This window comes from Peromyscus maniculatus, chromosome 7, assembly GCF_049852395.1.
Source record: "Peromyscus maniculatus bairdii isolate BWxNUB_F1_BW_parent chromosome 7, HU_Pman_BW_mat_3.1, whole genome shotgun sequence".
Lineage (NCBI taxonomy): Eukaryota > Metazoa > Chordata > Mammalia > Rodentia > Cricetidae > Peromyscus > Peromyscus maniculatus.
In genome coordinates, this window is record NC_134858.1 from 33259236 (window position 1) to 33274513 (window position 15278).

At 42.8% G+C, this 15278-nt stretch overlaps 2 protein-coding genes and 1 pseudogene across 5 annotated transcripts; 1 reads left to right on the forward strand and 2 right to left on the reverse strand.

The window, feature by feature from the left end:
• Positions 1–2299: 2299 nt before the first annotated feature.
• Positions 2300–8612, forward strand: Pate2 (prostate and testis expressed 2). Of its 3 annotated transcripts, XR_013052684.1 has the most exons (5): positions 2300–3168; positions 3314–3334; positions 3914–4042; positions 4361–4591; positions 4709–8612. XR_013052684.1 is itself a non-coding variant. In XM_006979802.4 (4 exons), the coding sequence occupies exons 1-4, from the start codon at positions 3117–3119 to the stop codon at positions 4495–4497; spliced, it is 339 nt and encodes a 112-aa protein (XP_006979864.1). In that variant the 5' UTR covers positions 2301–3116; the 3' UTR covers positions 4498–8612. The 3 variants fall into 3 exon arrangements, 2 of the variants coding, with proteins under 2 accessions (XP_076432111.1, XP_006979864.1); XM_006979802.4 differs by having other exon boundaries at positions 2301–3168; positions 4361–8612; XM_076575996.1 differs by lacking the exon at positions 3314–3334 and having other exon boundaries at positions 4361–8612.
• On the reverse strand, positions 7244–8303 carry LOC102925374 (proton-coupled zinc antiporter SLC30A9, mitochondrial pseudogene; annotated as a pseudogene).
• A 3311-nt stretch (positions 8613–11923) lies between the features above and the next one.
• Positions 11924–14473, reverse strand: Pate1 (prostate and testis expressed 1). Of its 2 annotated transcripts, none has more exons than XM_076575998.1 (5): positions 14372–14473; positions 14051–14086; positions 13402–13431; positions 12994–13116; positions 11924–12260 (listed from the first exon to the last, which is right to left on the reverse strand). In XM_076575998.1, exons 1-5 carry the CDS (start codon positions 14421–14423, stop codon positions 12127–12129), a joined length of 375 nt encoding a protein of 124 aa, XP_076432113.1. In that variant the 5' UTR covers positions 14424–14473; the 3' UTR covers positions 11924–12126. The 2 variants fall into 2 exon arrangements, with proteins under 2 accessions (XP_076432113.1, XP_076432112.1); XM_076575997.1 differs by lacking the exon at positions 14372–14473 and adding an exon at positions 14238–14364.
• Positions 14474–15278: the final 805 nt, after the last annotated feature.

Sequence of the window (15278 nt, forward strand, 5' to 3'; positions counted from 1 at the left end):
TTGGTGCCATGACTGAAATGTAATTTTTATTTTTTTGGGTACAATTACTTTTATCATTGTGGGAACCAGGGAGCTATCATGGCATTAGATGATAGTTTAAGATATCCTTTTTTTTCAGTTTCACCCAGCATACCTTGTCATGGAGAGCCTCATATTACTCAGTGTATTCCAGGCTATTTCTTGAAAATTCTTCCCAAGAGCACCTTTCTTTGTGTGTGGACATATGCCTGGCTTATGCTATAAAACAGTATCTATGTGTTTCTGTAACAAATAGTGACCTGTCTTGACATTATGCCACATCATGGATCAAAATGTGCCATACTAATGATGAGCATTTAGTACAGTTGGAGACTGAAATTCAGTACATTTTGCTTTGGATTGGTCAGTTCAGTAGTTTACCTGCTGTATTTATAGTAACTATTTTTTTTTACTGGTTAAGCAAGAAAGGCAACATGATGATTTGCCTTCCTTGTCATGGTCTAATAGAGTTAGATTTTTACTTAAAAAAAATCACCGTTGAATTCTACTTAACTTATTAGCCACTGTTTTATTGAAATGTATAATTAACTAAAGAAGAGATTCTTCTTAGAATTCAAGTATTTATTTTCACTTAGACTAACTTACTATTTCATGTTGATCTGTTGATCTGCATATTTCTTTATGAGGAAAGTAAAAAGGGACCATTGTTAGGGTATGGGAATGGGTGAACAATAGAGAGGGGAATAGTAGGGAACAGGTGATCTGATTGGGAAAATGGAATAAAAAGGGGGGGCTAAGTATGGGGGGAGATATTGTAGAAGAAGGAGGGTAAAATAACAGTAAGGATGTTTAAAAAAGTCATAAGGAATCATACTACAAACTATTTACCTAAAAACCTATAATATACATAAGTCAGTGTATAAGTATACATACATAGTTTAAATAAAACATTCTCATTTTGGCTGACAATGCTTTCTTCAAGGAACAAAGACAACCTAACAAAAACTTTAACCCTAGGCAGGAGAAGCTCTCTTTTCAGTTTTTGGACAGGTTTACCAAGAGACTCCATAAACATAAAGATTGTCACTACTGTCCTTAGGCGCCTCCCCAGAATTGGAAGGTTAAGTCCATGTTCTTCAGATACAAGACCCAGAGGCCCATGAGTTTGATCTGACCTGAATGCATCCTCCCTGGGGATTAGCTTTCTTGGTACCAGAAGGCACTATGCAAGCTTCCAAAAGAGGGGAGCAGTCAAAAGTTCTACCCAGCTGTGATGCACATGAATCCCAACAATGACCAGCGTAGCCACAGTAACCTTAAGGGGGCACTAGAGGCATGCATGTCTTGGTGGTAATTAACAACTCTCTTAACTTGGACTTAAGACCCATTCAATGAGAGGGAAATCCTTCCTGGTACTGGAAGCCTAGAAACTACCCAGGGCTAGTGAAGTCATGTATCTTGGAGGAGAACCTATAATTACCACTTTACTAAACTAGCATAATCCCTGAATGTATGTGTCATGCTCACTGATAAGTATAGTCCTTATTCCTCATTAAGGAAGCTTCTCTTTGCAATAGATTTAGACCATTACAGAAAACCACAGCTAATTAGAAATGCAAAGTTCATGGCGTTCGGTCCCATTGATGTATCTATAATTCAGCTCCCATGCTTAAGGCCCAAGGATCATTGAGGAAGAGGAGCCATAAAGATTATAAGAGCCAGAGGAAAAGGGAGTTTGCTGTGAGATTGTATCTCCTAGGAATGTCAGAAGTTACATGCATAAAGTGTCACGAACATGACTGCCTAAACATGAGCTAAACAAAGACAACAATAGACATGTAAATATGGATGGGGAGAGCCCATGAGGCTGCAACCCTACATAAAGAATTATAGGCAACAAAGAAACGTTCAAAGAAATAATCACTCCCAGAGAAGAGCACACCAACTGGTTATCCAATATCAAAAGCTCAGCCCTGAAAACATGCATACAAGTAACATTATACAGAATGAGTAGGATATATTTAGGAATATATAGATATATGTACAAACATATACAAATATGCATGTAACAACAATTGATGCAAAAAGGCCATGAATTTGAAAGGGAGCAATGAGAAGCATATGTGAGAGTTTGGGGGGAGGAAAGGGAAGGGGGGAAATGATGTAATTGTACTATAATCTCAAAATCAAAGAAAAACAATCTGATAAACCTGTTTGCTCTGTGGAAAATGAACTATGAATGCAAAAGTGGGTGTGGTGAGGCTATCACTCATTCATCTCACAAATATTTATCAGGTGTTTTCTATATCCAAAGCCCCCAGCTGCATGGCATGTCACATTAAATAAAACAAAACTCTTGCTTTGTCCTAGAGAAGGAGCCAAGACATGAAGAAGCAGATATGCAAGGCCAGGAGGTGAGACAGGGAGGAAACTGGAGGTGCTGCTTTCCACAGACTGCTGAGGTAATGCTGCTGTAGCTGTCTGGGGGCATCCGAGTCAGGACCTAAATCAGCAAGGCCACTATGGCTGGGAAAGACATTGGAGAGGAAGCTGTTACTTATTTCCCCAGAGAAGGCCTTTTTCCTAAGTACGCTGAGAAGTCATTGGAGGGTTTGGATGGGCAGCATGGCACCTGTGACTTATAAATGGTTCTCTGGCTTCTACCTGGAGAAATCACCATGAATGGGCAAAAGTAGAGGCAAGGAAGCCAAACAATAAAGTTATTGGTCAGTCGAGATAAAGATGGCTCAGATCATGGCAAAGGCAGTGAAAACAGAGAAATGTCTGCAGGGAAGTCAGCAGGTAGAATGGCTGAGGTTTGCTGCTACTCTCCTTTAAGGATGGGACAAAGGGAGCTCTAAAGACGGACTCCAGGATCTGCCAAGACCTGCAGTCCAGAAGCAGGAGCAGGTGTGGTGAATCGGGGGAGGTCACAACTTTATGTTTAGGATCTAGGGTGTGTCCTGAGGGAGTCAGACACAATGACTTGATCCTGGAACTGAGAGGTACTGTCTGTCCTGGAAAATTAATGACGTTGGAATTCAGATGAACAGCCCAAGGACAGGTCAACCACTCCTCTCAAGTGAGAAAAGAGCCAGTACCTTCCACAGGCAGCTGCTGAAGACCAGGGTTGCAGGATGTTTGCTCTGTTGATGCTGGGGATGGTGTTTCTGTCCTCCCTGTATTGGGGTAAGTCCCAGTGATAAGGAGGCAACTGGTGGCTACTTAAGAAGTGACTAGATGCTGGGAAAGGAGGGGTTTCCAAAACTGGCTTTCGGGCTGTGGAGGTCTGGGAGATTGTGACAATGGAGACCACCTTTCTTTCTCTTTGTAGGTGACCTTCATGAACATGAAGGTATGACCATGGCTGGTGTAAAGGTTTTGGTAAACAGTTCATTTGTGACATGTTTAGTAGTAAACTTCCCTTCAATTTACTATGGAATCCGTAGAGTCCAGTCTTCTCCTGGCATACTTCCTCTATTTCTATTAGTAAGGAAGTGAAAATACCTTTGTTTCCTTTTACCCATTACTGACAGAATATTCAGTTTAGACAAGATGTTTATTACTTGAACCCTATTGGTAAATTCTACAGGAAGCCTGACTTCCTCAAATGGTATACATTTGTTTTATGTCTATAAGCTTCTGTCTCACTCACATTCCCAGCACCTGGGAGACAAAGGCAGGTGGATGTCTATACGTTCAAGGCCAGTCTAGACTGCATGAAGAGTTTTAAGACAGCCAGGGCTACATAGAGAGACCTTGTCTCAAACAAAACAAAACAAAACATTTCTCTCTCTCATAATTATTATAGGAGTCCTATTTGGGCAAGGTTAGAACTAATGGATTAATAGTTAACTTCCCACAAAGAAGGATCTAATTGCAAAAATTTTCTCAGAGACCACAATCACCAAGTACTTTTTTCTGTATCTCAAAGATCTTGGAACCATGTGCTATAAATGTAACAAATATCATCTTGGGTTATGCTATGAAGTCATGAGTTCCTGCACACTGAAGCATAGACAGTCTTGTGCTGCTGAGAACATTTACGTACTCACAACGAAAGGTAATGTGGGGAGTAGAGTGATGGGCAGTTAACCACACCTTCCCTTCTAAATAGTAGTGCTCTTTGTGCTTAGGATGAGTGGGGTAGTGGAGTTGATGAGGATGAGTGGTCTTGTACAGGGGTGGAAAGATGGACCTTTCCCTAAGATAACACTGAGTGGTGGAGGGGTTGTTGTCTTTGGTCAGTTCTGTAATAAAATCCCGTCTGTGGGTTAGCAATGAGAAGGAGAAGTCTATGATAGTTTGAAGATAAATTATTTCCAGGGATATAGAAAGAATGAATAGTCTTTAAAATTCTTTTCCTCTTTGACTTCCTCAGGGCAGAGCATGTATCATTACTCAAGACTGTCGTGTATGACCAACTGTGAGGACATCAACTTCCTGAGTTTTGAAAAGAGGACAGAGCTCATCTGTTGCAAACATAGTAACTATTGCAACCTCCCCATGGGACCCTAGTTCTGAGTTTCCTATGGATTTGTGGTCATTCTTCAACTTACTACCCACTCCCTTTCCCCCAAAGTCTGTATTTGCTTTCCTCTCCTAACTAATGGTAAGTGAGAAAGTCACCTGGCACTGAAAAGGGAAGTAGTCATAGGAGAAATTGGGCTGGAAGCTCAGCGTCATTGCCAAGCAAATCTTTGCAAATTCTTGTTCTCCCATCTGGCAGGGCACTTCGGCTCACTGACAATGCTCCTTGTGAGTAGGCTCAGAATTGGTGACCTCTTATATGAAAACATAAAGTCTTGGGTCAAAATCATATCCCCACTTTGTACAGGAAAACCTGTGAGTATGCTGTCCTGGTCTGCACCAAGTCCTCTGAGTTGGGATTCTCTTTGGACTATCTCTGAGCCTTCCTGGCTCAGTACTTTTGATCCATGGATTCTGGGGATAGGGAAGGTGTGGGCCCTGCTTCCCAATTTTCTGATGTTCTGAGACAAATTTTTGTCTAGTAGATTTCATGGGGGAAATCTCTGGTGAGAAAAACCTAAACAAACAGAAAGATTAAACAACAAAACTTTAGGAATCTGTGGACGTTGTCATTGATGCAGAAACAGTTTAGTGTGCGTGGATCTGGTTTGTATTATCAAGGCTCTGGGTTGAACCAGGTGATTGGATTAGGGATTGAGGTCTTGTTCAAAATTGAATACCCAATTTCTTCTGATGGGAATGAAGGAAAAAGTGGAAATGGGTTTCTATCATAGTTAAAGGTAACAGAATCTGCAGATAGCATGAGGTACCATTCTAGTTTCCTTTCTGTTGCTGGGATAAAACATCCTGACCCAAACCAACTGAGGATAGGAAAGGGCTTGTTTGGCTTATACTTCCAAATCTTAGTCCAACATGGAGGGAAGTCAGGGCAGGAACTAGAGCCCGGAGCCTGGAGGCAGGAACTATAGAAGTACAATGCTTGATAGCTCATCTGCAGGCTTATGCTTAGTTAGCTGACTCATACAATACAAGACCCCTTGCCTAGGAATGATACCACCCACAGTGGTCTGGGCTCTCTTATGTCAATAGGAATAATCAAGATTGTCCCCCACAGACATATCCACAAGGCAATCTGATCTAAGCAATTTCTTAATTGATTGTGCTAAGCTGACAAAGTTAACTAGGACATGGTATTTGGGTAATAATGTATGCCACCGTAAGACAGAGTTATGAGTAGCAGAAAGAATGAAAGAGTAGAAGTTAACACCAGTAAGAGGAGAAATATGCAGACAGCACATGCATCAAGCACCAAGGTATAAACAAAACCAGAGTAGCACAGACACTGGAGCATCACAGGAGGGGCCAAGATGGACAGGGGGTAACCAAGTTTCTCTGGTTAGGAAGCCTACTGCAATTCCTGCTCCTGGATTCCTGTGAGCCTTCTCAACTATATTATGCCACAACAAATCCTCCAATGAACAAATTGTTCTACTTGAGGAATTAAATGAACTTTCTCGCCTTGTCTTGTGTTGGAGAATGTAGTTGTTATTTTTGGGGAATTCCCAATTTGGACTTTATAGTCAAGGTTGGATAAAAAACACAAAACAAAAACCACAAAACAAATAAACACCCCTCCTAACCAACCCCAAACCCCCAAACCAAACCAAACCAAACCAAACCAGAAACCGTGGAAATAGTTTTTCAGAATAGACAAGCAGGTTGGAAAAGGCAATGTAATGTGGGAGTTTGAGTTTGTGTTATGGAATTTTGATGTATCTGGACTCTTTTAACCCTTAACTCATGAGGATTGTAGAGGTCAATGCAGGAAAAAAGAATGTTATTTGGCAGTGAGTTTCAAAATAACCCTTAAAAAGATCCCGAACCAATGTTTAACAAGGCCAAATTTGGATTTTGCTGAGCATGAAAAGTTGTAAGCTTGTTCTGTGCTTCATGAACAGATACCAGGAACAGGAGCCTCACAGCACTGGGGTTTTATGCCAACATGGGTTTTGGTGCTGCGCAGACTCTGTCCTGGTCAATGTACCCAGTTGCATGGATCTTTGACTTTTGAGAGTTCAGTGGATTGCTTATCTATAGATTTTCTCTCTGCCAAACAGTATTTGCTTTGTCCACTTGCTAAACTCTCAACCAATGAGTGTCTAGAGTATTGGGCCAAGGTATGGATAAGTCTGTGGTATAATTTATGCCCAGCACATTTTATAAATGGGACAAGTCTACAGCTAGTCTGTAACTGAGACCACATTTTTATTAACGTTTTCCTCCTTCAATTCTTTGCTCCATTTCTAAGTTTTAGAGGGGGTGGCATGACGAACACTAAGCAGGAACCTTACCACTGAGCTACCCCCAACCCTATCCTCTCTCTAAGTTTTAAGTTGGGAAACAACCCCAACATTGGGAATAGAGCCCTCAAACACGATGAGCCAGGTTGGAAAATGAAGTTTGTTTTGTTTCTCTTGAGAAACAGGGTGCAGGGTCTGAGGACATTACCCATGAAAGAGGAGACTCTTAAATGTAGGATTCCTCACAACCTGGATGAAATTGTCCTCATCCTTGAGGATGTTTTCTTTTATGTCACCCACAACGGGATATTCTCCCCAGTTCTAGTGTGCAGTTTGGGCAATAGAGCAGGGTAAAACCTAGGTGAAAAACTCTTTCCCCAAATGATGCCACACCAAACATCTTCTTTATTTGGCAGATGCTCCTCTTTCACGTGTTAGAGTAATTACACAGGGATTATTTTACAGATATCCTCTTTTTTTTTTTTTCAAATTATGCCTTGACTTTATTTTGACCTTCACACTTTAGACAATACAAAGGAAATGACCCAATCTCAATCTGATGCTATATAAAGTTCGGACTTCTCAAATTCCTTGGTTCTTATCTCAACGACTTATAGCAAATGCAAATCAGAGTTAGTGTCCTTACGGGTGAGAAGGGTCTGGTGTTTGGACAGACTTGCTGATGCCCAGTGCTAGCAAGTATCAGATAATGAATGTATAGCTTCTGAGAACATACTTGCTGAACCCGTATAAATCCAGGCAAGGAATTTAAAGAAGCAGTTTAAGTCATTAATGTAGATGGCAACCATCACCACTTTTCTGGGTCCCTTGAGGAACACTGACATGGTCCTGGAGTGAGGCTTTGTGTTTCCCAAGAAATCACCATATTCTCTTAATATTCTTTGGTTTCTTAACAGCCGTTCTCTGTATTCTATTTCTGCTTCTTTACACAATTTTTTTTCTCTCTGGCAAGAGCTTCAGGGCTTCCCCAAACTTCCAAAGCTTTTGCTTCCACGTCTGACCTCAAGAACACGGTAAAGGACTCGGTATCATTGTGGGGACTTCGTCGTCTGAGTTTTTGAAGTTGTTCTAAATCACTGGATTTAAGACAGATCTCATTTATTGCTCTTACTCCAGTGATGAAATTATTCTTAGTGTATTTTGATCCATACTCACTTTTCTTAAGGACTGCTTTGACTCTTACTTGGATAGGATCTTGTTTAAGTGGAGCTTTGAGTTCTGCGCCTGTATTTTCTGCTGTTTCCTTGAGTGTTGGGACTTTCTCAGCTCTTGGAGTCTGTGATCCCTGCCCTCCTTTGTAGACATCTGTAGAGTACAACTTGACTCTATTTAGAGTACAGACATGTGGGTGACTGTTGGGAACCATGTATGTAAAGCTTCCAAATGTCATTAAATTTCTTCCCTGGCTGCGGCTGCCGCCAGCCACTGCCCGGCCGCCACTGAGCCTGCACAGCGTCGCCTGTGTGCCGCGAGGGCGGCGGCCAAGCCTGGAAACATCCTGGCGGGGCAGAGGTCCCCACTCGGACACCGCCTCCTGCCTCCAAGCCGCTGGCTGAGTCAACTGACTCCATAGACTGGACCCCAGCGGACACGACTCTGCGCACCGCCGGCGGCCTCGGCGACACGGAAGTCCTACAGATATCCTCTTAAGAGTTGTACTTGAAAAAAAAAAAAAGAGTTGTACTTGGGTTGGCAACCTATGAATCTGCAATTGACCAACAAATAATTCACACACCTTCATACATTAATCCAAAATGAATTTCACATGTATTAAAGCTGTAATTGTGAAAAAAATCAAATAAACTTTGACTTTAAAAAGTGTCACATCTATCATTATTAGTTTTTAATATATGCTCGACAAATTCTAAATACCTTACATATATATGTGTGTAGCTATATAGTCCTACATACTTTTCACTGTTTCTATAATGTGGACAAATTGATAGATAAGCAATCTGATAACAGGCTGGTGACATAAATAGACAAGTATTGCAGTTTCTGGTCATGACTGTTGTCATCACGATGACCAAGTCAGTCCTTGACTGAAGCAGCTTAAGGCAGGCAAGGTTTATCGTGGCTCCTGGTTTCAGGTTTCGTGGTGAGGAAGGCATGGTTGGATTCACCATGGCAGGGGACTTCAGCCTGAACTGTTTAGATATGGGAAGGTCAGGGAACACAGGCTGTACTGGAGCGGGGGTGAGCTACTGACCCTCAAAGCTGTGAGTGGCAGGCTAGGCTCTATACACCAGTTTCCATAGCCTCTCTAAACCTGGCCATCAGCCTGGGACCAAATAGTCAAGCATGCCTGTGAGGGAAATTTCCCATTGAAACCATAGTACAGTGCTGTGTACCACATTGGTGAGCACACGTGGTGTTCACCAGAACTGTGTGAGAATTTCATAGGTAAACCTGGAGCTTGTCTTTTCTCCCTGATGACCAAAATCTCAGAGGAAGACTGAAGTCAGAAGAAAAGCAGAAGCTGGGGATTGTATCCTTTGTTTTTTCTTTTGCCCCAGTCTTGGGAGTCCTGTCTGCTGTATTACACTGCTTCCCTGCCTCCACTAGAGGGTAGGAAGTTAGAGAAAAGCTGTGATATAGGAGATTTGGTTACAGCAATCTTTGGAAAATACAATCTGTTACAAATAGTTAATGGCAGAGCCAGAATTTAATCCAAGACCTGTATAATCCCAAGGTTCCTTCTCATTCCATGCTCACTGTGAGACATCAAGATTTTTTAAGTGTCTATACAACCTAATGGCTGAGAAAGCTTCTCTAACTAAGCTATCAGTTAAAAAGTGATAGATTTGACCACATATGAAAGTAAATATTTGATTAGTTAAAACCACCCTCTTGGAAAAAAACATAGAAATGCAATGGGAAAAGATTATCTGATAAGTAGTTTGTCTCTTAAATATACCAAAATTCTTTCATATAAATTAATATAAGGTTAACTGCACAATTAAGTAATAAACAATGATCAATTAAATAAATTACATAAGTAATCCAAAGGAGGAATAAAAATTGCCACTGCACATAAAACAATATACACTGTCATTTATAATACCAAAATTGCATATAAAGAAAACAAAGACCTCGGAACCCTTGATTAATACATTACCAACAAGAGATGCTAAATGGACCTAGTAATAAATTGCCCCTAAGATCTTACCTTTAAACCCATAGCCTGTGCAACTCTCAGCCCTTGTCAGAGAAGCTTCTTTTTGTTTGCTGATGTCAACTAATGCTGAGATAATCCACGATCTGTCAATGTGCAGAGAATAAGAGACTGGGACGTCCAACTCTAAGTGAGACATCTCTATCACACCCTCTTCCCCCAAGGCTGAGGAATCATCTCAGAAGAGAGACCAGAATGATTATAAGATCCAGAAGGAGTAGATGTCTGTAGGGAAACAGTATTTGCTGGATGTGACAACAAAGTTGCACATAATGAATTCGCATAGACTGAGACTGTATGCACAAGAACCCCACAGACTGCTCCCACAATCCTGTGTCAACAGTTCATAGCCATCAAGACAGAAGGAGAAGACCCCTCTCTCTTTGCATCTCTAGCATAGGTCTCTTTTCACACCCTAAACTTTTGCTCGGCTTGGCAGAAGTATCGATGAACAAAACCCAGGAAACGTTCAAGCACTGAATTTTTTTTTTTCCACCATGTGCATTCTTTTTTCAGGAAGCCACTGGTACATGCTTTAATTTAAGTGAGATAAGAGGCAGGGAGGAAAACCAGAGAAAGAATTAATAAAATATCCAGCCACATTGGGGAAGGCAATAGGCCTTAATGAGGAAGCTACAACTGCTGGTCTCATAAACTGACATGAACAGATATGGTAAATGGACCTGTCAGCTCTCCTTCTAAATAACTGTGTTTGTCTCCAAAGATCAGCAGGGCTGCTCACTTTTTGCAGTGGGAAGTGGTAGCTGCTGAGATTCATAGCTTGTCATAGGAGAACCACAAATAGGACATCTGTATTACTACTTCCAAGGCCCAGGGAACATGGCAGAGGAGAAGTTGGGAAGAATGGAAGAGCTCAGGGTGGGGGTGGAGTGCTGTGAAATACTATTATCTGGGGACAACATGACTATTGCACTTTGAACTCATGGCAGTTTTGCTTATCTGGGGAGAGACTCGTGAGACTCCATTCCTCTCTAGCATTCATAAGCTTAGTAGCTGTTGGGTAAAGGAGAGATGTTTTCTTCATGTCTGTAAATAATCTTTCAAAGATGCTCCTCTTAGCAACCATGATTGTGGTAGTTTGCGTGTAATTGGCCCCCATCATCTCATAGGGAGTGGCACTATTAGGAGGTGTGGCTTTGTTGGAGTAGATATGGTCTTGTTGGAGGAAGTGTGTCAGTGTGAGGGAGGGCTTTGAGGTCTCTTTTTCTTCCCTCAGTGTGTCAGTTAATCAACTTCCTGTTGCCTGTAAGATGTAACACTCTCAGCCCCAGGACCACATCTGCCTGGGAAGCTGCCATGCTTCCCTTCATGATCATAATGGACTGAACCTCTGAAACTGTAAGGCAGCCACCTTCAATTAAATGTTTCTTTATAAGAGTTGTCGTGGTCATGGTGTTTCTTCACAGCAACAGTAAACCCTAACACTGATGAAACTTACTGAGCTGTACATACACAAGATGTAAAAGTAGAAGTCATGGGCCGGGCGGTGGTGGCGCACGCCTTTAATCCCAGCACTCGGGAGGCAGAGCCAGGCGGATCTCTGTGAGTTCGAGGCCAGCCTGGGCTACCAAGTGAGCTCCAGGAAAGGCGCAAAGCTACACAGAGAAACCCTGTCTCGAAAAACCCAAAAAAAAAAAAAAAAAAAAAAAAAAAAAAAAAAAAGTAGAAGTCATGGAATAGTTGAGAAGGTGATCAATGGAGTGGAGGATAAGAGAGAGGAATGGGGTGAGTATGATCGGAGCACATTGTATATGTGGAAGAAAATGTCACAACAAAGCCAATTATTGTGTATAATTATTACATGGTAATAAAAATTTAATATATTCTGCCACAGAATAGAAGAATGGAAAAGAAGGATCCATCTTTTGAATTTTAATTTTTTCTGTCCTTAGTACTTGGTTATCCAGTGGGCTTTACTAACAACCCAATCACATGCTGATGTTGATAAACAGGTTTTATTTGTTCACTTTTTATTGATTTTGGAACAGGAAGGGGCTTTAGAAAAAAGGTGCTTTTCCTCTTACACATAGAAGGCAGAGTCATATGTCTGAAGTCCTTCTATGTAGTGTGGTCCTCAGGATGTCCTTGTGGAGAAGCCATCCCATCATCCAGATGTTGGAGCACAGAGCCCAGAAGCTTCTAAAACCTCTCATTGCACATGTCATAGCCCCGGCAGCATCTGAAGTCCACCAGATAGCGGCCCCACCTTATTTTATTCACATTAGCACAGTTCTTTAAGCAGCCCATGAAGTTTAACCAGAGGGTACCGTCCCCTGCAGAACAGGGAAGAGCAGATCAGCAAACCCAGGAAAGGCATCTGTAAATCAGCTTCTCTCCAGCCCACGCTGGCATCTAAAAACTACCATGTGGAGTTTACGCTCCATTATTCAGATATGAAGGATTGGAAGGCATTGGAAGGTGGTGGCTCCCCAAAAGAAAAAGACTATAGTGGCGCAGTTTTAAGATTTTGTTGGAGGTAGGAAGGCCATGAGAGAAGTGTGTCAGGGATTAACCACAGTGGGAGGTTTCCGCTGAGAATCTCAAGGCTTGGGTATCACTGAGGATAGGAAACTAGAGAAACCCTGTCTAACCTTATTTAAAAGGAGATGCAACCAGGGCATATCATTGACACTGCCCCCCCGCAGCCCCACCCCCAACCCCACCCTGTCTCCATAGCCTGGAGCCATTCTTGAAAAAGCCTGGGCAGGTACACAGAGAGCTGCTTTTGTTACCAACTCGCTGCTCTCCAGGGAGTGAGAATTATGTCCATCCAGTCACCTGCATTCTGCCCCGTCTGTTCTCTCCAGGCTTCTTACTGTTGCCTTGAGCTTTGCTTCAGTGGCCACTTGCATTTCTCTTTTATCATAGTGAATTCTGGGAGTGATATTACCAGCTACCTCGGGAGCGAGGCTGTCTATAGTGACCGGAAGTTCCTCTGTGTTCATGCCCAAGGCCCACACATCCGGCTTCCTCTTCCCCATCTTCCTTCCTTACCCCACCACTTACTTTTGAAGATCTTTCCAAACATGCAGGCCTCTTCTGCTGTGGCCGTACATATTCCTCTTCCTCTAGAGCACTTTTCCCCGGGGAACTGGAGGTGGCACATTCTACACTGCACAATCTCCACGACTCGAAGAGAGACATGAGAGATGATTCTACTAGGAAAGAGCCCATCTCCCGCTTCCGGTTCGAAGCATGCTTAGGGCTGGAAGGCATTGCCGGCGTGTCCCTGGCCCCAGACCCCACCAAAGCATGGGCATGTGCCGCCATTAGAATCGGTGAAACCAGAAGAGTGACCTGAGTTCACGGCCTCAGAAGCTCCAGCTTGGAAGGTGGTGGGGATGGAACGGGGAAGCAGAATGAAAAGAGAAGCATAGTGCCAAGGTGGCCCGGCTAGGGTTGCTTGGTACTCACCGTTATTTTCACCAACGACTACTTTATCATCTGTTCAGGTGAGATAAAGAGAAAAAGCCTTCACTCTGTCTGAGATTTACCTTCCCTTGCACTCCCCTCCCTCAGGCTCATCCTGCATTCTAGCTTGGTGTGTGGAGAGTTTTTTTTTTCTTCTATTACCCCGAAGGTGCTTATGCCGTCTTGTACCATTTTTCCCTTTTATCCTCTTCCCCTCAGATCCTTCTTCCCACCCCTAAGGGAGAGGCATAGACCAGAAGGAAGGGGATCCACACATGGTTTTCACTTCACTGTCGTCTGTCAGTTGAACCCCTGTGATAGTCTCACTTAAGATCGGACCATGAGAACAGACCTCTGAAACCCAGGAGGTTGCTACCCTGGATTGGGCCACCTGGTTTCTGCCAACCCTACGCCCCACTTCTCTGGTCCCTTGCTCTTGTCCCTAGGGTGTCAGTTGCTGCCCTGCTTCCATGTTAGCCCTACAGACAGCTTCCAGCTTGGCTGTCTCCTGCCAGAAGAGGCTGCTGAATGTGGAGATTATGTCTATTTGTAGTTTACTTTGAGCTCCCAGCACCCACTCCACCCACTCCTCCTGGAATCTCCCTTCATCTTTTTCTTCTTCTTCTTCATTTTCACACCCGTTTCTACTCACATGTGTCAACCTCATGTGCGAATGACGCAGAGAAAACTGTTGAAAAAGCAAAAGGACAAAAGTCATACTCTCTGCAGGGTGTCCTTTTCCAGCCCCCATTTCACAGCTTCTAGGAATCTCTCGGTCTGTTAGTAAATCATCTACTTCCTCCTACGAGCAAAAGGGCTTTGGTTAAGGTCCCAGTGACCTGATACAGGGTGAGCAGAAGGCACACAGGGGCTGCTCTTTCTGCTGGGTTGCCCCAGCTGGCCTTCATCATGGGAGTTCCCACTCATTCCTAGATCCTGGACATATCTCACACTGGTGACTCTTGGGACTCACCCCTCAGGCGGCAGAGTAAGATGAGACATCCCATTAAGTAAGACTTGCCCATTTGGGAGGCAGAAAGGTTCAAGTTGGGACAGGACGTGTCACTATTTATATATACCTGGGAGGCTGGCTTCTTTAGAGGAGTTAGGGGGTGGGACAGTGAGGAAGTCACTGAAAATCATACCCTGGTCCTAGAAAAATCAGTGACTCTTATTTTCTTTGTAACTTGCGGGGAGAGAGACTGGTTAGAAAACTCCTGGACTTGATTGATTCCACCTCTCAGGATTTCTGATACACACCAGGTAGCTGTTTCCCTGGGATCACCTCTGTCCTACTAAGGCCTCTAAGTCTCATCATTTAGGGTTCAAGTGTGCACATACATGTACTACCAGGCCTGGCCAGTATAAGTCCTTATCTGGTCTCCTACAGAGATTTTTCCTTTGGTGCCTGAGCTCTTTGCTTCTGTCTTCAGTACAATCCTTTTGATCATTAAGAGTTTTGCATTTTTATTGAAATTTATCAAGTTGTATTAGGTCAAAGTTTCTCTAGTAGTGTGCGTCACAATTCACCAGTTATTCTGGCTTCTAGACAAAGATCTACAGAGACAAACTTTCTTAAAGAAAATAAACGTATGAAAGATAAAAATGTTTTCAAGGTGGGATGCAACTGCCTGCAAGAAGACAAAGCAATATACAGAAATACAATGGAGCCAATTTGTACCCCGCCCCCAAGTGCATGGAAACACAGGGAAATGGCAAGGATTTTTAACCTCCTGTTTTCAACCTGTACAAAGGAGAACATACATACCACACTTGATTCCTTTGTTTATTTATAAGTGTGAATAAAGACACTGTTCCAACCATACAAAAAGAGTTTCTAACCCTTTTATAGCCATCCTGCAGCGCGCGCACATGCACAC